The following is a 22,689-nucleotide window of genomic DNA, read 5'->3' on the forward strand; positions in this document are numbered from 1 at the left end:
CGCCTTTAACATGTGGGCGGGCTAATCGTGCGTGTGCTCGTCGCAGTGGGCATCGTGGCTCTCCAACAAAAGAGGCATAACAAAAAATTGTCGTGCCATGAATATCCCCGAGAATTTCAATCGTTACATAAATCTTACCATTCCTAATGACGCACATCGTTGTTTCAGTTGGCTCAATTTCTGTCTCTTGTAAGGTGGGTGCGGAGATGGTGGAACGGGACGTATCGTTCTCGCGACCGTGCGTAGCTCCTTTATTCACAGCCGTCGTCAGACCTCCTTCCGGAACTGAGAAATAAGAAAAAAATGGGAATTTTTCTTCGGGCGTTGCTGCTTCAAGTTATCGTTTACATATTTAGTAGCGTGCCTCCATCAATCGTTAGCAAAAATGGCCGGACTGGTTCTAGGGAGGGCTGGGATATTACCGGTAGTAAAAAACAGCTTTTTTCAACTTTCTAACACAATGTGCCAACAACTGGATTCTTTTTGAACAAGCTTTGTTGTTTTAGGGTATTCTCCAGGAATTGAGGCCACTGCCAAAAGGTTTCGGCAGTGTAGGTCAATCGGAGCACCAGAAATATATTTCGGTTCTCTTGTACGTTTATAATACAAAAGAAAAATGACCCACACTCAAACAATATCTTAGTCATTTTTACAGAACGGCTTTCCGACACGAACACATTATCCCTGACGACATCCCCTGTTGCTCTCTTAAAAATGAAGATCACAATGCGAAAAACCTTGCGGGATGATGGAGGCAACGAAGAACAATGTTTTTCGGTTACGTTCAATTGAATTTGTTTATTTCTACTTGCGAGAGATTAGAGTAACATCAAGACTTGATGAATCTTTTATGCATGCCGCAAGCGAAAAGCAGGGGAACGCAATCAGAAAGCACGATGACGTCGTCCAAACAGGAAATGACGTCCAAAGCGTGGCATCTTTCAACCACAATTGTAAACAAGCAGATCTGCATGCATTTTTTGTTCCAATTCCTTGACCGGCACCTAAATTTCTACGTACGTCTGTCAGTCAGTATTTCAAGGAGATTAGGCGTGGACAAAACAAAAAATTGCACTGCCCGGTCCTAGTGTGGTAAGATGGCAATACTTCTGAATATCTCTTCAAGAAGTTACAATCAGTACTACTCACGTCATTGAGCAAAATGACATTAGTACTACGAAATAAGAGGGCAACAATGTTTGCGAATATTTTCGGAAGCTGCTTTAGGAACATCTGTTATTCTATCAAAGGGCTTCAGCTATTGCTTAGCCATTGATACGTGAAGGAATATTAAAAGCTTAGCTTCATATGACAGGCGGAAGAAAGAGTCATGCAGACCTGTGTCTAACAGCTACTATGATTAAACGCAAAGCTTTCTCGTAATGAATTCTTCGGTTGGCCAATCTCACACGGCGAGTATGTGCTACTCTGTGGTACGAAACATTTACCATTTTTCTAGAACACCTACAGCAACTCTGGGGTGTGCACTCCGTAGGCGTAACGCTTGGGTTTGTGGTCTACCGCGTCAATCGGTAGCTGCTTCTTTGCGTTCGTTAAGACCATGTCGAAATGGAGAAAGAGGACAGACGCCGGCTTCACAACGTGAAGGACCGGCATTTTATTCCGGCCACGGGAAGCGCTTCTTCTTTCACTTCATCATCATCATCACACCATTTTGGCCTTCCCGCACGGTGTATCGACGTGCAGCGGCATCATTGAGGACAATAAAGCTTTGCTTAAAAATCCAGAGGTCTGGTCTACGTAGAAAACTCCTGCAGCACAACCTCACGCTCATGCGATTAAGAACCGGGTTGGTGAAGAGGTAGAGGTAGAGGCAGAAAGACTGGCTGGCGTTATCTCTCTAGCAGGCAGAGGGCACGGGCCGGGAGCTACTGCGCGAAGCAAAAATAAAGGGGCAGTAACAGGTAGGGGCGGCTGAGTGATGCGCGTGCAGGATCACCACCGTGGTAACAGAGAACACAGGTGGTACGCTACATCTTCGCTGTGTAACCATTCTTGCGGAGTGCGTGGGCGTATATTTAAAAATCATCGCCTTACTTGCGTAATTTGACCGGAAAATTTTGGTCAGTATGCAGCTCATGTCTGTCTGTCCCTCGATTCAGTATTCCGGTGAAAAGTAGAAGGTATGCTTCAGTAAGCGCTAGTAAGTAAGTGAAAGTAAGCGCTAGTCCTGTGTGGTCTCTACTTTTGTCCCGTCTTTATCGCGCTACGTAACCATGTTTCACAGTTCGAACCAACTAGCCAACATTCACGCGTGAACAAGGATTGTAAAGGCGAAAATATTTCCCAATCACTAAATATGAAAACATACTTTATGCCTTTAGCCCTTGTTCATCAAAAAGAAAACATGAAGCATATTTGCGGGAGAACATTAGAACATAGATTGTATTTCCAGTGCTACTTTTATAAACATACTTGGGCACTTGTTTTTTCCATAGGATATAAAAAATCGGTAAATAGAATGTTTTGATAAGAAAGCACAAAATGCCTTGTCGCGAGCTTGGACCCTGTGCCAGTGTTCATGTTCAACAGTAACAAAAGTTTCCCGTTATGAATGGAAAATGAAACTGAATTCCATTAAATTGAAATTGAATTCAATTAGAACTGAATTGATTTGGACAGAGGTCAAAAGAAAGGAAAGATCTCGAGGACGGCCGGTGAAGATAATTGATGTATTTACGCGGCAGACGCAGCAAAAGGCGATCGTCTTTCGACAACATTTGCTGCAAAGTAAATCAATACCACGGCCATTATTTTATAGATATTTTATTAAAACGTTCTCACCGATATGAGTCATGGTGACAATGACTGCTAGGGCGATCACGACAGCACAAATGGCACAAAGACCGCAGGTCGTGCCAGCAAAGAAACCTGGTCGCTCCTCCTCCCTGCGAATGAGATAGCAGTGTGCTTTAGAATGAGCACATCTAATTACATGCGCAAAGGTAAAACGGGAAACGGCCGATTGGTTAGTTCTTAATTTCCATATTTTTCGGACGTCTTTCACTCACAATGAATGGTGTTTCGATTCTGGTTGATATTTGGTCTTCGAAGTAATAGTTGCTGTGAAAGGTTATCTGCATCCGCGCCGTTTCTCGTTGTAACGGTGCAGCCATAGGGGCATAAGAAGGGGGGGGGGGTGTTTTAAAATTGTCCATGACAAATATTTTGTGTCTGTGGGGGATTTCTTTGGTCGTTTGGAGAGGTTTGACGACGTCCACGAGGGATTTCAATGGAGGGCTATAGAAATTGAAGATTAGCAAGCGTGGAAAAGCGTTGTTGCGTGGTCGTTGTTTCGACGAGGGCGTGTTTGATCATTGTGTCAACGGAGTGTTGTTGAGAGGTGTGCTGTAGCTTCGTAAGAATTGCAGTACGGAGGCGTCTGCAGTGTTTTGTTGGCTGAAGTAGACGGGGGTATGTCGCTTTCGATTGAGAGAGAGCTATATTTACCCGGCCAGACGGTGTGAGCAGGGAAAAGATAAAAGGAAAAATAATCTCCCAATGGAAGGGAAGTAAGATGCTGCTCCATCATCCGTCACGCCCACTCCTCTTCTCCAGCCCTTTGTTTATGCCGCGAGGTTACTCAGAAATTCTCGGGATGCTGCTGAATGGTGTGCTCAATAACAGAAATAATTGGCTTTCTGAAGTCCCGGTGTTTTTAAAGTACTTACTGCGTTGCTGGTCCACCTGTAAAAGTACCACATGGTATAGTGACCTGGAGAAAATTTAGCAATAAAATCTTGGAGTGCTGAGACAATTACACGCAAAAATCTCTGCTTGGGTCATGTAGCTTACACCTTTGGGACATGAAGTGAGGTTGTTTACATATCGCGACGAATTTAACGCTGCATTTATTCGCGGTGTACAAGCTCTAATAAATAAGCCCCTGTGCGATGGCCAGATATTCCTTATATGAGCCATAGGAGTAAGCATATCTATCGGCATGGGATAGTACGCTACGTTGAGATATAATTTCGCGCTCATCTCCAAAATATTATCTCATTTAAAACCCAGTATCTCTCGTGTTCGACCACCGTGAATGGCCTACCTCGGGTCCGTTAATGTGGTACGCAGACAACCAGGCATGTACAGAACCGTTGTCTTAAAATTTCCTTAAACGAGAATTTCATGGTAATATGACCGAAAATGCAAATTTGTTCAATTTAGGTGTATCTGGATTCGGTCACTGACTCATCTTCATCCAGCCACGAAAGAAGTCTAACAAAATGAAACACGGGAGAACTATAGAAACACTTTCCTCAAACAGTGACGTATTATGGGCAGGTGTGAGATACTATTGGCTAGATCTAGAAACACATATATCAGTGGGTTGAGTGCACGCGATTTTTCTAGCGGCGCTATAGAACCTAACTATATGCCCCACTACAACGTCCCAGCCATGTTTCTGGTCGCAAAAAAAAACAAACATGATTATCGTACGTCATAAAGACGTCGCCGGAAAAATACAGGGTAATACCCCCTGCTTTACATGCGTTCTTTAGTATCTGCATTATTTGTTAGAACTTTGCAATAACATTGGAATCGTCAATATTGTGGCAAACAAGACCTTCTAATGAGCCAAACTTGTATTTTGTCTTCACGGCTGTGTTGACGTATATCTAATTCAATGAAAAACTGTGGGAAAAGCTTGAAAAAAGAAAAGTAGAAACACACGGTGCACAGTACTAACTAGTTTTAATTTGAGTGAAGGATTATGTATGAACTAAAAAATGCAAAAGGCGCATGTGCGAAAAACACAGACTACGAAATGAATGAAAGGGGAAAGTCGATACGGGGAAGTAGAACTTGTCACACTACGCATCCGTAATCGTTTTTCGCCGGGAACAAAAGGTTGCGCCAACGGTGTGTAAAGAACGGAAAAAGTAACACTCAAGAGTCTTATCCATAAATGCAATTTCGGCGCTCAGTAGAGAAACAGGAGAATGCGAACAGAAGAAGGAACAAAGTACGAATAGAAGGCGACGTGGGAGCGAGAAAAGATTAACAGAATGGTTGCGTATCATAACGTCCATGGCGTTGGCCACAGAACCAAAGGCGAGCAAAGAGAAGGTGCTTGTGGCGTTACTACCACAAATCTGTACATGGCTAGGATGCAGCAGATAGTTTGCAGAGGCAGACCCAGGGAAAACGAAGCGTTTTCACCATGTTAGCAAAATTCATGAAATGTAAACACACGTCTTGGGACCTCCATGTTTCGATAAAAAATAGCCTATAGTGCGACTCGACAAATGTCTCCCTATCAATGCATTCACGTTCCAAAGTGAAGCCAACTTTACGGAAATCAGTTTCAGCGTGGCCTTTATTACCTGCCTTTCCGCCCTTGTAGTTTGCACGCAGGGCCATCTACGCAGGGAGAATGGGTACAGCCCCATTGTATACTCCCCTCCACTGCCGTCGCATCTTACTCGAGCGAGAGTAATCACCACGCGCGGCTCCCTTCTCTCCTGAGATTGCGCAATGGCGTGGCTCCTCGGCGGCAGCAAATACCCGATATAGCTGCACCCCAAGCTAACAAATTTCATGTACCGGTAGCACATCTCTAGTTTTTTGTGTTGCCCGACAAAGCACCAAAGTTAATAGTAAGCACAGTGTGTGTCTACTCTTCTTTTCTCCATGCTTATGCCGCAGTTTTCATGGTCTTACTTTGCAAGCAGTGTAACTTGAACACTGCTTATATTCAACTTTATGCACTAGCGCATGTACTGTTACACAGCTATGCACGCACGGAGACACGCAAGCACATGCACACATGCACAGACACGCAAACAGGCGCAATCGCACACACACACGCGCACACGCACACATGCAAGCACACACAGGTACGCAAGCGCACACACGCCATCACCCACACACACAAGCACACGCACGCACACAGACGCACAGACTAGCGCACGCACGCCCGCACAAACGTCCCAGTGGCCTACGGGGCACTTTAAAGTCTCAATTATAACATTGGTGGGTTAAATAGGCTAAAAACAAACCTGATTCACGTGGCAAGGGTGGCTCATCACCTAGAGAGACAGACAAACGAAGACAATCTTACTGCCCTAAGCTAGACACAGGAAAGTGGGTTGGATATAATAACCTAGGTAAGCGATGAATTTAGTTTCGCTTGGCCATCACATAGCAGGCCAGACCGCACATGTGCATGAGTGTTGGCTTCGAAAAAAGAACCCAATCTTGAGGTTACTAAACACACACCGGGTACCCTGGAATGTGGCCTCTATTAAAAGCAAAGCCCCAGTGATACAGTACAACACAACTTCCCGGCCGCTCAACCACGTTTATAGGAAAGCTTTCTTTGCCTGCAAATCCTGGCTTCACTCCCATTGACTTCGGCCTCTCATCAAACATGAGCTCGAACACGTCCTATTCGGGATTACCGTAGGAGGCACCACACGCCACAAATATTCAGGCAAACTCATGAACGCAGTTACACTTCAAACCAAAGGCTGCGCTTGCCATCCTGGATTTTTCTCTATGGTAGTCAGGCAATCGAATCTTCAATACTTGAAGTTACAAAAAGAACTATTAAAATGCTTTAGATTAGGTGACCCGGACACCTCAGTGAGATTATGGTTTTTTGGTGAGTTTGGGGGGTCTACGTTACCGGGGTTTGGGGTTTTTTAGTTCATCATAAAACAAAAACGAGAGGTTATTCCCAACTGTTCAGTTTTTTCTCAGTGTACATTGACAAGATGCCATTGCAACTGAGTGGCCACTGGTCACTTACCCTCCGAGATCCGTACTGCAATAAAGATAGAGGACGATAAGGTTACTACCTAACTTTTGTTTCTCTCTATTAGTTCAGGACGAAGCCTGACAATCCACGCGGAAGAAAACTAAAACAACGCTAAACGCTCCGCTATATTCAACGTAGGCTGGCAAAAGGGAAATGGCAATACATTTTCCTAGGAACATATCCCAATTATCCCTTGCCCTGCGCTTCCGGTAAGAAAGAGAATATGCAGCAATTAAGAAAATTGCTTACAAACGCGGGAGTTTTGTTACTCCGCTGGTCCTTATTTCGAGTTTTATACAACCAGATTTATCTTTGTTTATCTTTATTTATCTTTCTTCATCTTTGCTTCTTTCCGCCAGTGATGTACATTCCAACTAGTGTGACATTTAAGTACGTTAGCGTCGCCAGTTATGCATTTTACAGCGAAGCGTACGTCTAATCACCCTCCAGTAGTCGCGCCCGCGTAAAACAAAAACTCAGCCTGTGGTTCGAAAACCGTTGAAAGTGTTCAGCATTTGAAAAACAAAATCGCGAAGAATAATAAGAAAGTTTTCGGGCTTCCATATTTCAATAAAAGATATCACGTATTGCTCTTGAAATATGTCGTCCCTGCAGAGCGCTTCTGTTTAGAGGTGAACAGAAATGGGCTTAATCGTGCCTGTTTAGGCTGGCTTTCCCACATCATGTTTGGAGCGGTAAAGCATGGCAATCTACGTAGGAAGTATGGTCACAGCGCCACCTTATTCTCCTCTACACCCCCGCCGCCTCTTTTCTGCATTGTGTACTGGCGGTGAACGCGACCACGGGCGGCGCTGCGAAGCACGCCTCTGTGACGTCGCTTAGGGATTCTCGCAATTTTAGCCTGCTTCGCTCGGGCTCGCTCTACCTGCTGTTTCTTTGCGCTTGGTTGGCGTCTGATGCTTGTCCGCACCACACTTTGCGTGTGCCGTAACTTTTTATCATAGGAATAGACTTGAAATTGCCTACGCTAGCTCAAGGTGGGATTTGAAGTATAATTTTTGAGGCCGCAACGGAAGAAACATTGCCGGCGTTATCACATTCTTTGAGGAGCCGGTATTGTGCGCAGCGCGAAGAGTCGAAGCTAGGCGTCGGCTTCTGTTGTACGCAGTATTTCGAACAAAGGTAACAGCCAGCTGCTAGTAGCCGACAAAAGAGAAAATACAAGACCAAAAAAATTTCCAGGCCTTCGCGGATGTCGGCTTTGACAGAAGGCATTACGATTTCCGATAATCGTAACATAAATCAATTTTTGCAACATTGACGAATGCTCGAAAGTATTGTATCACATTACGTTGCCATGGCATGAAAGTCTGCCGACATAACTATGATCCAAAAAATTCCCCGCATTTCCCGAAGGGAAGAATGTGAAAGTGCGAATGCAGGAGTTGAATTTGCGCGGTTCGGTAATGTTCGCGAAAGAGAGATCACACACACACACACAACTACAAAGAAAGAAAGATGCATTTATTCACAGACACCTATTTGTGTTGTCGTTGTACTTGATTGCTAGAGCGGATATCAGCTTTGAAATTTCGTGTCAGTACTCCTTTAAGCGGGTGTATTAGCCGTTCTCACGCCCGATTCATGGCCAATCCCCCACGTGGGTATGTGCCATGCACAGACACCTATTTGTGTTGTCGTTGTACTTGATTGCTAGAGCGGATCCCAGCTTTGAAATTTCGTGTCAGTACTCCTTTAAGCGGGTGCATTAGCCCTTCTCACGCCCGATTCCTGTCCAATCCCCCACGTGAGTATGTGCCATGTCAGCGGCCAGGCAGCGCGCGCCCATCTCCCCCCGTTGCCAAGGAAGACGAGGTGATTCCTGGCCAATCTCCCACGTGGGTATGTGCCATGTCAGCGGCCAGGCAGCGCGCGCCCATCTCCCCCCGTTGCCAAGGAAGACGAGGTGATTCCTGGCCAATCTCCGACGTGGGTATGTGCCATGTCAGCGGCCAGGCAGCGCGCGCCCATCTCCCCCCGTTGCCAAGGAAGACAAGGTGATTCCTGGCCAATCTCCGACGTGGGTATGTGCCATGTCAGCGGCCAGGCAGCGCGCGCCCATCTCCCCCCGTTGCCAAGGAAGACGAGGTGATTCCTGGCCAATCCCCCACGTGGGTATGTGCCATGTCAGCGGCCAGGCAGCGCGCGCCCATCTCCCCCCGTTGCCAAGGAAGACGAGGTGATTCCTGGCCAATCCCCCACGTGGGTATGTGCCATGTCAGCGGCCAGGCAGCGCGCGCCCATCTCCCCCCGTTGCCAAGGAAGACGAGGTGATTCCTGGCCAATCTCCCACGTGGGTATGTGCCATGTCAGCGGCCAGGCAGCGCGCGCCCATCTCCCCCCGTTGCCAAGGAAGACGAGGTGATTCCTGGCCAATCTCCCACGTGGGTATGTGCCGTCTCCCCCCGTTCCCAAGGAAGACGAGGAGCGCGCGCACCCGCAGCTGTTGCTATGTGGACAGACGGCGGTCAACGGAATTCAGGGTCGCTTATAAAGTGCATTCGCACTTAAAAAGAATGTGCAGTATGTTTCACGGGCATTTAGCTCGCTATGCAAACTGTAAGCCCTGCCTAACATGCGTTTGCTTTTGCCGGCCTCCGCCAATCGCAGAGCATTCCCAAGTGACATCACAGGTTCTGTTGCGGAAAATGAGCTGGTGGGTCGCATGGTCATTTCCTTTTTTCCTAATTATGTAGCTTATTTGAGCGAAGTTTGCGTTATAAGTGGTGTCGTTATGGTTGTAACGAGGCAATCTTTCGAATGAACCAAACTTGTGTTTTCTCTTCATGGCTCCTTTAAAGGGACCGCGGGGCCGCGGGTGAGGAGAGAGAAAAAAGAGGAGGGCAGCGGAGAAGGAGGGAGGAGTTGGCGCTACTTTAGTAATTTTAGGGACCTTACTCACACTGTGTCTAGAGCACCGTCCGACGGTACTATAAGCACCCCACTAAAGCGACGTTCACTGACCTATCGATGAAAAAATTCCGTGTCTGGCACTACTTCGCCTTCCATTTATATAGCAAAACGTTAATAACCGAAGAAAATTTCCCCGCATTTCCCCGAGGGGAAGAATGTGAAAGTGCGAATGCAGGAGTTGAATTTGCGCGTTTCGGTAATGTTCGCGAAAGAGAGATCACACACACACACACACAACTACAAAGAAAGAAAGGTGCATTTATTCACAGACACCTATTTGTGTTGTCGTTGTACTTGATTGCTAGAGCGGATCTCAGCTTTGAAATTTCGTGTCAGTACTCCTTTAAGCGGGTGCATTAGCCCTTCTCACGCCCGATTCCTGGCCAATCCCCCACGTGGGTATGTGCCATGCACAGACACCTATTTGTGTTGTCGTTGTACTTGATTGCTAGAGCGGATCTCAGCTTTGAAATTTCGTGTCAGTACTCCTTTAAGCGGGTGCATTAGCCCTTCTCACGCCCGATTCCTGGCCAATCGCCCACGTGGGTATGTGCCATGTCAGCGGCCAGGCAGCGCGCGCCCATCTCCCCCCGTTGCCAAGGAAGACGAGGAGATTCCTGGCCAATCCCCCACGTGGGTATGTGCCATGTCGCCCATCTCCCCCCGTTGCCAAGGAAGACGAGGAGCGCGCGCACCCGCAGCTGTTGCTATGTGGACGGACGGCGGTCACTGGAATTCAGGGTCGCTTATAAAGTGCGTTCGCACTTAAAAAACTATTGGCCAAGTTCCAAAGAAACTGGAGGAATATACAGAACAAATAGATGCCTCTTCCACCCCCCCTCGAGACCTCACCCATAAGGAAGCTACTACACTACGACAAATACAAGCACAGGCTATATGGACACCCGTACTGGCACGACACATATGCACCGCCGTATATACAACAGACATCTGTCAACAATGTCAACAAGCAAGAGCCACCCAGAGACACTTGCTCTGGAACTGCACACCCCAACACCGACTAGACGAAGCAATGCCTCCTGCCATGCGCAGAGGATCACAAGCCAAGACCCTGGAGACCAGAGAGACGTGGTCCAGCACGTGCTGGACATCCTGGCGAGACAGCAGCCGAAAACGTCACCCTCACGGGTTGGCATGAGTAGGCTGCCGCCCCAGGCTGTCTAGCACGCTCGTCTCACCCCACCCCCCATCCTATGCCGGACTGTCAATAAAGTTGTTTCTCTCTCTCTCCCTGGAGGAATATTTCGTTACATTTCCCACAGCCATACCTTCTCAATATTCAGATATGTGTTACAGAAAAGCTGCAGAGGAGAAGGAGGAGAAAACTTTATTTAATCGTTAAATCGAGATGATTAGTGGGCCGGGTCCTCAGTCCAGGACGAAAGAGTAAGAGTAATTGTGTTCGTTACGCCTGGAAATAAACGTTAGAAAACTATGAGGAGCTGCTTGGAAATATTCATTGGTTTCGTTTCTTATTGTACTATTTAATGCGTTCGTTAACGACTATATCACGCCTTCAATACTGTAATCATATCGTAACTTCTCAGGTTGAGAGTCAGTTCGTTTTGATAACGATGGTTACGATAGAAATTCGGAGCACAAAAGCCACCTTCGAGTACTCTGGACAACGTTGTCTGAGGCGTGATCGTGGCGGCGTAGCACAAACCTTCTCATTGTATTTGCATTTGAATAAACAACGCACGCGCTGCGGATATGCACTTTCTTGCACGCAGCCGTAACGAAAGCCAATTTGTGAAGAAGGGAATGTATGCCATACAGACTGAACGGAATATCCACAAGACCTTTGTGAGCTTCCCAAACATCCCCAAACACCTTAACAAGACGTTTGTGACGGTGCCAAAAAAATAATGCGTTGGGTACAAAAAAAACCATTCATATCTTATACAAATCAACAACAACGAAAGAAATGGAAGCCAGCCACCGTATTTCCTGCTGTGCGATGCACCTGTAGGCGCCCGCTGCTTGGCACGTATAGCAGTGGACTGTTGAGTCTTCATAAGAGCACCTCAAAAATACTGTAGGGAAGCCTACGCATTTTGAACACTTATCGAGGAGCTCTGAGCGCTTAATTTCGCGAACACGCTAGAAAGGAGGAGTTACACATGGTCTTCTGACCGATGATCTGAAAAAAATTGTCTCGCTCCTCGTGTGTTGCAAACTTGTGGGGGATACAGCTTGAAATTATTTAGATGTGTCAGAAGCCGGAGAAAATTACTGAATTACTAGAAATACGCTTTTCAATGCGCTAAAGCATCTAAGCGGGCGATTGCTAGCGCAGGCACCGCTGACTCTCACCACTGGAGTGTAGCAGTCCAGAGCGGCGCTAGTCCCTAAGCCGACGTCAGGGCCAAGGGGCGCCACTCAAACATCTGACCGACATTAGATGGCTTACAGAGCCGCGGCCTGGGTGCAGCCATGTTTGACGACGTGACATCGCTTGGCATTGCTGGCCTTTTCGGGCGCTGTTGTCGCCGTGCCCTTCAATGAGCCGGGGTGCAACAGCGAATGCCGGAAATTCTTTGTGGGTGAATTTGGCATATATTTTCGTGTCTTCTGAATGTGAACTAATCGGACGCGCATACATTGTGCGCCAACCTTCAGAGAATACTTGGTGCTAAGTAATGCCCATGAATCTTCTTGAAGAGCTGTCCTCACTGGCCCATCCCCGAACTCCTGTTCACGCATTTCATATCTGTTTGGCGTCATGTTTTAAAGCAAAGATGTATACCTCTACTCCCCAACGGTTATTTCACGACCGTTGGTGTCAACAGAAAACTCCAGCGAAGAAATAAAATAATTTACTGGCACTGCCAGGAATCGAACCTGGAACTAATAGCGTAACGAAGCGAGAGCCCGTTGTCTTACCGATTTAGCTACTAGTCCACGCGGAGACGGGGAAGACCGGTGGTGGACTCACCAAGCACATCTACGGGTTTACCCCCTGCATTCTCGCTTAATGCCACGTCACGCGACCTCACGCGCCGCTGTGCGCTCCGCCCGCGGCATGTCTAGTGGCCCTGTACGCACCTTACTCGTGTGCTAGGAGTTACAAAAATGAAAGGAATCTCACACCAACATATGACATCTCACTTCTAGTACGCCAATGTGCTGAAGCCTGTGGTCTCCAGTGTTCACGTAAAAAATACCAGCCCCTTGTTGTCCGCCCTCACGCCAAACGACACATCAAGGAACACATTCAAGTATACATACTCCTTGATGGCGAGGCCATCCCTCCAAGCCCCAGCATTAATATCCTGGACCTACATCTCCCGGCCACCACCACGAGAGAGGTATCATTACACAGCCTCAAACACAGCATCAATCAAACCATACACATGATCAGATGAGTTGCCACCAATAGGCGAGGCCTCTGGGAATCGATACCTTTCGATTAATTGAAGATTTTGTCCCCTCGAGAATCACTTACGTCAACCCACTGTCTTCTCGGCAAGGAGGAAATAAAGATGCTTTATATAATGATTAGAAAGGTGGTTGAGCAGGCCATTCTTCCCCTGAGTGCGTCCACAGAGAGGCTGCTTAGCACGGGGCTCCACATCACTATGGAACAGCTGATAGAGGGTCATCTTTCTATAGCCAGAAGCTCCAAATGAGCAAAACTGCGGTGGGTTGCCGCATCCTTCACTAGCTTGGCTGGACAGCACAGAATGTCACTCCGCTTGATGTACTCCCGCACTCTTGGCGACAGGAACTAGAGATGCTCCATTTGCTTAGAAATATGAACCCCTCACTCTACGAGGGTCACCGACAAGCACGGGCTCAAGCGCTTAACACCACCTTCTGTGGGGATCATGCAGTAATCTACACTGACGCTTCCCAACATCGAGAGCAGCAGTACGCCATCATCGTGGCTACCCCCACAACCAACCTCCTTGTGTGTGCCTCACTCAAGACCCAACACATGATGGCAGCAGAAGAGGCAGCCATCGCCTTGGCTCGCTCTCAACCAAGGGTTCAGGAGGTAGTAACCGATTGCCAACAAGCATACCGAAATTGCCAGTCGAGTTGGGTGTCCCGACGTGCACTGCGTGTGCTAAAACCCACTCCCCAAACGATTGCATTGCGCACATCTGGACACCCACTCACGAATCCATAGAGGGCAACGAATACGCCCACCAACAAGCCTGCGCTTTTACGCCCGTGCTATAGAGCTGCACGAGGACATTCACCCGCTTGTCTCATTCAGGGAAATAACCCAACATTATCACCTTCAGAGACAGACCCAACCTTTTCCTTACCCTCACCTTTCCAGAGAAAAAAAACTACCCTATGGCAGATGCAATCCGACTTCTTCCCCTACCTGACGCGTCTTCACTTAATGCACCCGAATCACTGTGACGCTCAATGTAAATATTGCTCAGAAGTAGGAACACTCCACCACATATTCGTGGGGTGAGAATTTAGCCTTGAGCACCCCCCTCTCTTTCCATCATCTACCCAACAAGAGAAATGGGAGATGCTGTCGAGCCCCTGTCTGCCTACCCGCTTCAGTTGGTGGACAAAGCACAGGCGGCGCGGACTAAATATGGGCTCCAGTGAAGAAAGAACCACTCTTTTTGGCCGCACTGCTGGCCGTTCAGAATTCTGAATAGAGGTATTTCCTCCTCCTCTCCTTCCTTGTCCTCCGCCTCCTTGTTCTTCTCATCCTCCTCCACCATCTCGGCCACCGATCTCGTCCCCTCCGTCTGAGGCAGCAGAGCCGGAGAAGTGAAATCGTCTAACACCGGGTTAGAGCTTCCTTTAATTTTATATATAGGTTTCCACTCAAGTGCTACACCAATACAACTCAACCAATCACCATTCTTCATGAATCATGCATTCATTAAACCTGAGCAAAGAACATCTCTTGGAAGTAATAAAGGGTGTGGTTAAGTGCATTTTACGTCTCTCCAGTTTAAGTATTTGTAAAACGACGTGACTGAATTTAAACGGCGTCGCATGGGTAATCGTTGTGGTTGCCGTTTACAGCTTTGCTTTCCAACCACATTCACAGGGTGGAGGGGCGCAATTTTTTTCTATTTCTACGTGCACAGAATCCCTGCGGATCAAGGGGGGCATCCTGGGGCTTGCGGGCCACAGGCATGACAGTATTATGACAGTATTATGCGGCCCCGGCACGACGTCCAATTCCCCCATCCGTTGTCGCTTCTGGTGACTGGCACGTCAATTCTAACTTGAAGTTGTTCAGACAGGAACAGACCAAGATTGCTTGATGTCGGAATTGCTTCTCATCTTCACACTTAGCCAGATAGCGCCCTCAGTTTTCTTTGCACCTACCCCACAAAACTGAAGGAAACTCACAATAAGGCCAGGTTAAGAGTACCGACGTAACATCCATATTGTGAGCTATGAACGTAAAGACGGCGTGTCACGCAGTTAGGTTGGATGAGACGTGAAATGACGTCATCCTTTAAAGATATTACGACAGTTGAGGCAACACTCTGAACCCGACCTAACGCTAAGACTTGAAGGTAACGAAGCTGTAGGCAACCTTCACGACAATCAGGACGATTTCAGTCCAAGATTGCAGCCGATTTGCTTCTTATTCGCTGCCGCAACGCCCTCTATTCTATCATTGTTCCTGTAAGTGTAGGCGTCCTTCATTTTGTTGGTATAATCGTCGTTGGGCATCACCTTGGAGAGGCGTGCTCTATGGTGTGTCTTTCTCGTTCCGAGCCAGAGTGGCCACGATTACAGCGAACGCTCGAGATATCTCTTTTTGCCTAACTTGGCCAATCTCACTAAGTGTAGGCTTGGTTTGACAAACGGACGCCGGGGACACTCGTCGGTCGCCGAGATGCACGCTTACACAAGCGCTCGGCATATTCTTGGTTTTTTAACGTTCGGGCGGTCGCCGCGACTCACGCGCGAACCTGCGCCTGCTCGGTATTTTCTTGGTATTTTTAACCGTGGAAGAGAAAAATTGCGATTTGCTAGACAGCTTCGCTGCCCAAAAAAAATTACGCCCACCTCCCTTCGCGGGAACTCTGGTGTGATGCGACGCTGAGGTGGGGTTCAAGCACAAGCGGAGAGCAACCGTCGACCAAAAGGCCGCCTTAGAGCGGCACACCGGTTATATGCGCAGCGCGCCCGAAGGAGAGGAGAGAGTGTCGCGGCTCTGACGCAACACAATCCAACACAATCCACTTTAATCCAATCCAATCCAAATACAATCCAATCCAAGTCAAGCCAAGCCAAGCCAATCGAATCCAATCCAATGCCGCTTGTGAGAGAGTGTTCGCTATCGGAGAGGAGAGGGGGAGAGTGGCTGCGAACAACGGACGCACGCGGACAACAACAACAGACGCATGCGGACAACAACAACGGACGCACGCAGGAAGGACAGGGCCGCCGACAAGAAATGCTCTCAGCGTCGCATCTAAAATCCGCGGTGGCTCAATGGCTACGGCGTTGTGCTGTTGAGCACGAGGACGAGGCGTCACTTCCCGGCCGCGGCGGCCGCTTGTCTAGTGTAGGGCGAAAAGAAAAACCCCCGTGTGTACGATCTTTCAGCACACGTTCAAAATCCTCAGACGGTCAAATCTAATCCGGAGCCCTATACTATGGCGCGTCTCATCGCCTGTGTTCCTTCGAAGCGTTAAACCCCTGAATCAATCAATAAAATAAAAAAATCCACCCTCCTCAAATCTGCCGCCCAGCTGTTGCCGTGCCACTTTCATGCAACGCGTCCCTCTACCTCAAAAAGGATGCTGATGCCCGATATAAATGAGACGGCTTTGAGACGCCGGTTGCCGCACTTTTATCTCACAAGCATACAAGGATTCGTTCGCACACGGATTATTATCAGAGTTCAAAATACCGTCGGAGGTGTAGCCTCTGGCGCAAGGCAACTTCAGCTATGGCTTAGCTCTGGTTTCACCAGCGTGTATAATAGAGGCATGAAGTGCAACGAAACACATTCAAAGCTTAGTAAAGCCAGGTTACTGCGCTTGTCACGACTAGGAAGGATGGGTTAGTTGCAGCGCCAAACAGCGCGGCTCTGGGGATGCCGGCCGTTCGATGAAAGGTGTTTAGTGCACTTCAAGCAGCGCTAGACCAGATATCCTGCGCCGCAGCGAAGCTGATATGCGCTAGCCAAAACTAGAAAAGTCTGGAAGTTACCACTCCGGTTGGCTAGATTAAACAGACAGGCTGACTCGTTTCGTCGTGACGACACGCACGCAAAGCGTTAACGCCACCGGGTGCGTGCTTTAGAACAAGCGCGCCGAAGGAGATTAGTGTGGGCTATACTACGCTTGCCAGCGGCCTTCCGTTATGGTATGAAAAAAGACTCTTGCCGATGTTCTCCGAACGAAATTCATGCGTTGAAAAATGGCATCCCAGCCACGCCTGGTCGGCGTGTCGGGCTGACTATGCAGAAAGCGGTGCATTGCGAAAGGCCGCACACACGTACAGCCTCCCAAACTTTTAATAACATAGCGGGGGCGACGGCCCACCGGCATGTCAGCGCCTTATCACGGTGTTCAGCAGCGAAATAGGCGAGAGTACGCGCACGCGCATCGGGCAATCTGGTGTATGAGTGTCGTCTGCTACGCTGTTTTCGTGAGAGTGGTACACCATGCTACTGCGTCTGAGTGACTTTGTGTCCGACGCTGCTTAGCTACCTTTTGTGGTAGCGAAACGGCCTTGCACGATAAGAAAAACAGGGGGTGTGTTGCCTGCCCTGAGAACAACCGCGGAGTAGACGTCGCTCTGACAGCAGATAGTTCTATGGGCGTGCGTGTGCCCTCGCCTGTTTTGCCGGTGAACACCGTGATACGGCGCTGACATGCCGATCGGTCGTCACTCCTGCTATATTGGCGGTGAGCGCGAACACAGGCGGCGCTGCGAAGCGCGCCTCCGTGACGTCAGCTTAGGGATTCTCGCATTTGTCGTCTGCTTCGCTCAGGATCGCTCTCCCTGCTGTTTCTTTGCGCTCGGTCAACGTCTGATGCTTGTCCGCACCAGAATTGGCGTGTGGGTAACTTTTTATCACAATAATAGGCTCAAAATCGCATACACTAGCTCATGGTGTCAATTAAAGTATAGTTTTGGATACCGCTACGGGAGAAACATTGCCGGCGCCACCCCATTCCTTGCGAAGCCGGTCCTGTGCGGAGCGCGAAGAGTCGGAGCCAGGCGTCAGCTTCTCATGTAAGCATTCGAACAAAAGGAACAGTCAGCTGCTAATAACCGACAACAGCGAAAATGGAAGACCAAAACAAATTCTAGGCCTTCAGGGCTGTCGGCTTCGGCAGAAGGCATCACGATTCCCGGTAATCATATGTAAGGCAAAACAGTTTTTGCAACCTTGCCGAACGCTCGAACGCGTTTTGTCACATCAGTTTACGTTGTCAAGGCATGAAAGTTTGCCGACATGCACTATAGACTGCAAAAACTGCAGGTTGAGTTCCAAATAACCCAGTTTGTATATACGCGCGTGCTGAGTCTATACCAGGCATCTAACCAGTATGGAGGTTTATTGAGCGAAACGAGACACGTCTTCGTTAAATTTATTGTAAAACATATATGTTTGTTAAGACCTGGAGGGATATTTCGGAACATTTTGCTCAGCCATATCTTCCCGAAATTCGGATATGCGTTATAGGAAAACTGCACTCAAGGGGAGGAGGAGGAGTAATGGGAGGAGGGGAAAACTTTGTTTAATAATTAAATTGATCTGGTTAGTGGGCCGGGTCCTCAGTCCAGGACAAGAGAGTAAAAGTAATTTTCTTCCAATCATAGAACGCCATCCCGAGTAGAATAGGATTTGTTCTTCGCGCCTGAAAGGGTTGAAAAGCAATAAAGAGCTACTTGGAATTCTTCTTCGGTTTCGAGTCTTGTAATATATGCAGGTATACTATTTATTACGTTAGTTAGCGAGTATATCATGCCTTCAAATTCGTAATCATGTCATCATTGTTCGAGTTGAGAGTCAGTTCGTTATGATAACTATATAATTACGATAAAAATTCGCAGCACAAAAGCCACCTTCGAGTACTGTGAACCACGTTGTTTATGGCGCGATCGCGGTGGCGTAGCACAAACCTTCTCATTGTATTTGCATGTGAATAAACAAAGCACGCTGCGGATACGCACCTTCTTGCACGCAGCCGTAATGAAAGCCAATTTGTGAAGAAGGGAATGTATGCCATACAAAATGAAGGAAATATCCACACGACCTTTGTGAGGCTCCCAAACATCCCGAAACCTCCTAATAAGAAGTTGGTGACGGCGCAGAAACATTAATGCGTTGGGCAGAAAAAAAAGCAAGAATAATTAATCCGATACAAGACAACAACGAAAGAAACAGAAGAAAGACGCTTTATTTCCTGCTGTGCGATGAGCGTGTAGAGGCCGCTGCTTGGTACGTAATATTAGACTGTTGAGTCTTCATAAGAGCATCTCAAAAATACTGCAGGGAAGCCTACGCATTTTGAATACTTATCGAGAAGCTCTGATCGTTGATCCTCGCGAATAAGCAAGAAAGGACAAGTTACACACGATCTTCTGACCGATACTCTGAAGAAAGTTGTTCTCTATCTCTTCGTGTGTTGCAAACTTGTGGGGGATACAGCTTCAAATTATTCAGATGCGTCAGAAGCTGGCAAAATAACTGAGTCGCTAGAAATACGCTTTTTAACGCACTACAGCAACGAAGCGGGCGATTTCTAGCCCAGGCGCTGTTGCCCCTCACAAGCGGAGTGTTGCAGACGACAGCGGCGCGAATCCCTAAGCCGACGTCAGAGCCAGGGGGCGCCACTCAAAGATCTCACCGCCAATTATTAAAAATTTGGGAGGCTTGGTGAGGCACCCCTCCCAATCGAATGGAAGACCGCCCTGGTAACTTTCATTCCGAAAGCCGGCAAAGCCATAAACACGGACAACCTCCGCCCCATCTCCCTCACGTCTTGTGCGGGAAAGCTGATGGAGACCATGGTGCGGGACAGGCTGTCTCTGTTTCTGGAAAACCAAAATACATTCGCAGACACCATGTTCGGTTTCCGCCCGCACCGGTCCGCGCAGGATGTTCTGCTTCAACTCGACCGAGAAATTCTCAACCCTGTCGAATACCCCCTCAACGATAAGGCAATACTCGCCCTAGACTTGAAGGGGGCTTTCGACAACGTCACACACGAAATTATCCTGCAACATCTCTCCCAGACCGACTGTGGACATAACACCTTTCGGTATATCAAGCAATTTCTCGCGGATCGTCAATCTTTCATCCGAATACAAGACGAAGAACACGGCCCCTATCAAATGGGAACGAGAGGAACCCCACAGGGCGCGGTCCTCTAGCCGTTACTTTTCAATCTGGCTATGATGAAACTTCCGGCTCAGCTGGCGAAGGTCGAAGGCGTCCAGCATGCGCTGTACGCCGACGACATTACCATCTGGGCCAAACACGGATCGGTTGGAGACATTGAGGCCAACCTGCAGCAAGCGGCGGAAATTGTGGACGCGTACGCCCGCCGCTGCGGCCTTCAGTGCTCCCCGTCCAAATCCGCATTTGTGCACATTCGCCCATCGCCAAAGTGCACCACCACAATGAAACTCTCCCTGGCCAGCGGCCCGATACCCGAACACGATGAGATTAGAGTACTTGGCCTCTTTATCCACAAACATCGACGGGTAGATACAACAATAGCCAAACTGCGTAAGGTGGGGGACCAGGTGGGCCGGATGGTCCGCCGGGTTTCTAACCAACGCGGGGGATTACGGTGCAAAGATGCCTTGCGGCTGGCGCATGCATTCGTGATCAGTCGAGTCCTCTACTCGACTCCTTACCTCCACGTGCGCAAGTTTGACGAGAACGCCCTCGAAGTAATTCTGAGAAAGATGTACAAGCGTGCCCTCGACCTCCCAATAAACACGTCAAACCAGCGCCTCATGGGCCTGGGGATGGTAAACACTTTCGCGGAGCTCCGGGAGGCACACTTGACTAATCAATATACAAGACTTTCAAAGACGCCGTCGGGACGTCGCCTATTAGCCCGACTACACATCCACCACACAACACTAACGGAAGAGCGCGTACGCACCCCCGAAGTCTGGAGATACGCCCTGCACGTGCGCCCTCTTCCGGCCAACATGACACGTGACGACCACAGTGGCAGGCGCCTGGCGCGGGTGGAGGCACTTGCCCGCCACTATGGGAACAAGCACGGAATCTTTTACGTGGACGCCTCCGGCCATGGGGGGTGGTGCACGGCCGCAGTCGTCCACCAAAACGTCGCGGTAAATGGCCTAACATTCAGAGCTCAACACATAACACACGCGGAGGAAGTCGCCATCGCGCTAGCAGCCGCAGACCAGGAGTCCCGAGTCATCATCACCGATTCGAGAGGGGCCTGCAGAAACATTGAACAGGGGTACATTCCTCACTTCGCGTATCGCATCCTTCAAAATAGTGACTATCTCGGGGCCCCCGCGTCTCGAACGATCGTATGGGCTCCTGCTCACATGGGCCTCGAAGGCAACGAAACGGCAGACGCCGCAGCCCGCGCGCTCACTCTCCGAGCAACGTCTTCAGACCCTTCCGAAATGGATCCCGAACCCAAGCCGGCCCTCACTTTTCGAGAAATTACTGAATTATACCTATTCGGCCACGCAATTTATCCTAAGCCCTGTAAGGGCCTTACAAAGGCAGAGGAACGCACCCTCCTTCGTCTTTACACCAAAACACTGCTGTGCCCGGCAGTTTTAAAACACTTTGATCCTGCCTATACAGGACAATGCCCGTACTGTGCGGAGAAGTATTCGGACATCTTCCACATGGTGTGGGCATGCCAATCAACTCCGAAGCTCGCCCCAAAACCAAACCCCACCCGGGAGGACTGGGAGGCAGCCCTGCTCGGCTGCTCCGACTTAGTGAGCCAGAAGGCCCTGGTCGACCGAGCCCGAGCCGCTGCGATCGCCAATGGGCTTCTGTAATGAGGAGCCCACCTAGTGATTGTGAGAGGTGGCGCCCTCCGGGCCACCTCAAACATCTTCCCTGTATATACCAGCATTAAAGTTTTTCAGACAGACAGTACAATGTGAAGCTGCGTTCACTGAGACGGGCGCATGGCGATTCGTCCCAGATCTTGAGGTCCCCCCTGCCGCTTCATCAAGCAGCATTTACAACCGAAATTGCCGCGTTTTAAAGGGCAGTCGAGGCGAGTAGCAGCTAGAGTAACCTTTTGAAGGTCATCGCAACTGTTCGCTGTATAGGGTGTATACTGCTCGGCACGCGCTGTGTTTATCTTCCCCCTAACATCTTTTGTGTGCATTTAGGAAGGGGGGAGGGTGCACATACAGGTGCAGTCCACCTTCCCGCCATCACCGCTACGTGATCCTCTCACTACTGTCCTCCTTGGTCGAATGGTTTGGGTTGGGGTGTTACAAAGCTGTAAGATGCCAGCGACGCGTGAGGGGAACGGACAGCCAAATTTCCACTAAAGTAAAACTCTAAGTCCCTTCCATGTATCGTTCAGCTAATTAGCTGAGAAGTATGCTCAATCGCAAATCACAAATAAACATGCTCTGTTTCATGCACTCCTTGCACTGCGCCAATATTCGCTTGTTGCCATTCTTGAAGGAGTGGAAAGACACTAATTCTTAATAGGTTCAAAAGCAGAGGAGTGCAACAGTCTTGAGACGCTATTTCTTTAGCTGCGACGGAAACGTTCACCAAATATTCAGTATATGCGAGAGAAGAGTTCGGTTAATTGATTAGCAGATTAGTCGTGAAAACATAGGAACAAGAAAGAGTAAAAAGACTAGAGAGGGGAATCTTTTAACTGAAAGAGCAATAAAATATGAACAAAACAACTAAGCCGTACTGCCATATGAATTCGTTTTGCCACCTGCTTAACCTAGCACACGCGATCTGCACCAGGCATTCCTTATTTCGCTTGAACCAGAAA

At 48.6% G+C, this 22,689-nt stretch overlaps 1 protein-coding gene across 1 annotated transcript; it reads left to right on the plus strand.

The window, feature by feature from the left end:
* Positions 1–20,872: 20,872 nt before the first annotated feature.
* On the plus strand, positions 20,873–21,715 carry LOC144139252 (uncharacterized). Its single transcript, XM_077671663.1, has one exon. The coding sequence runs from the start codon at positions 20,873–20,875 to the stop codon at positions 21,713–21,715; it is 843 nt and encodes a 280-aa protein (XP_077527789.1).
* Positions 21,716–22,689: the final 974 nt, after the last annotated feature.

This window comes from Haemaphysalis longicornis, unplaced genomic scaffold (assembly GCF_048455015.1).
Source record: "Haemaphysalis longicornis isolate Haplotype H1 unplaced genomic scaffold, Haemaphysalis longicornis Haplotype H1 scaffold_5, whole genome shotgun sequence".
Lineage (NCBI taxonomy): Eukaryota > Metazoa > Arthropoda > Arachnida > Ixodida > Ixodidae > Haemaphysalis > Haemaphysalis longicornis.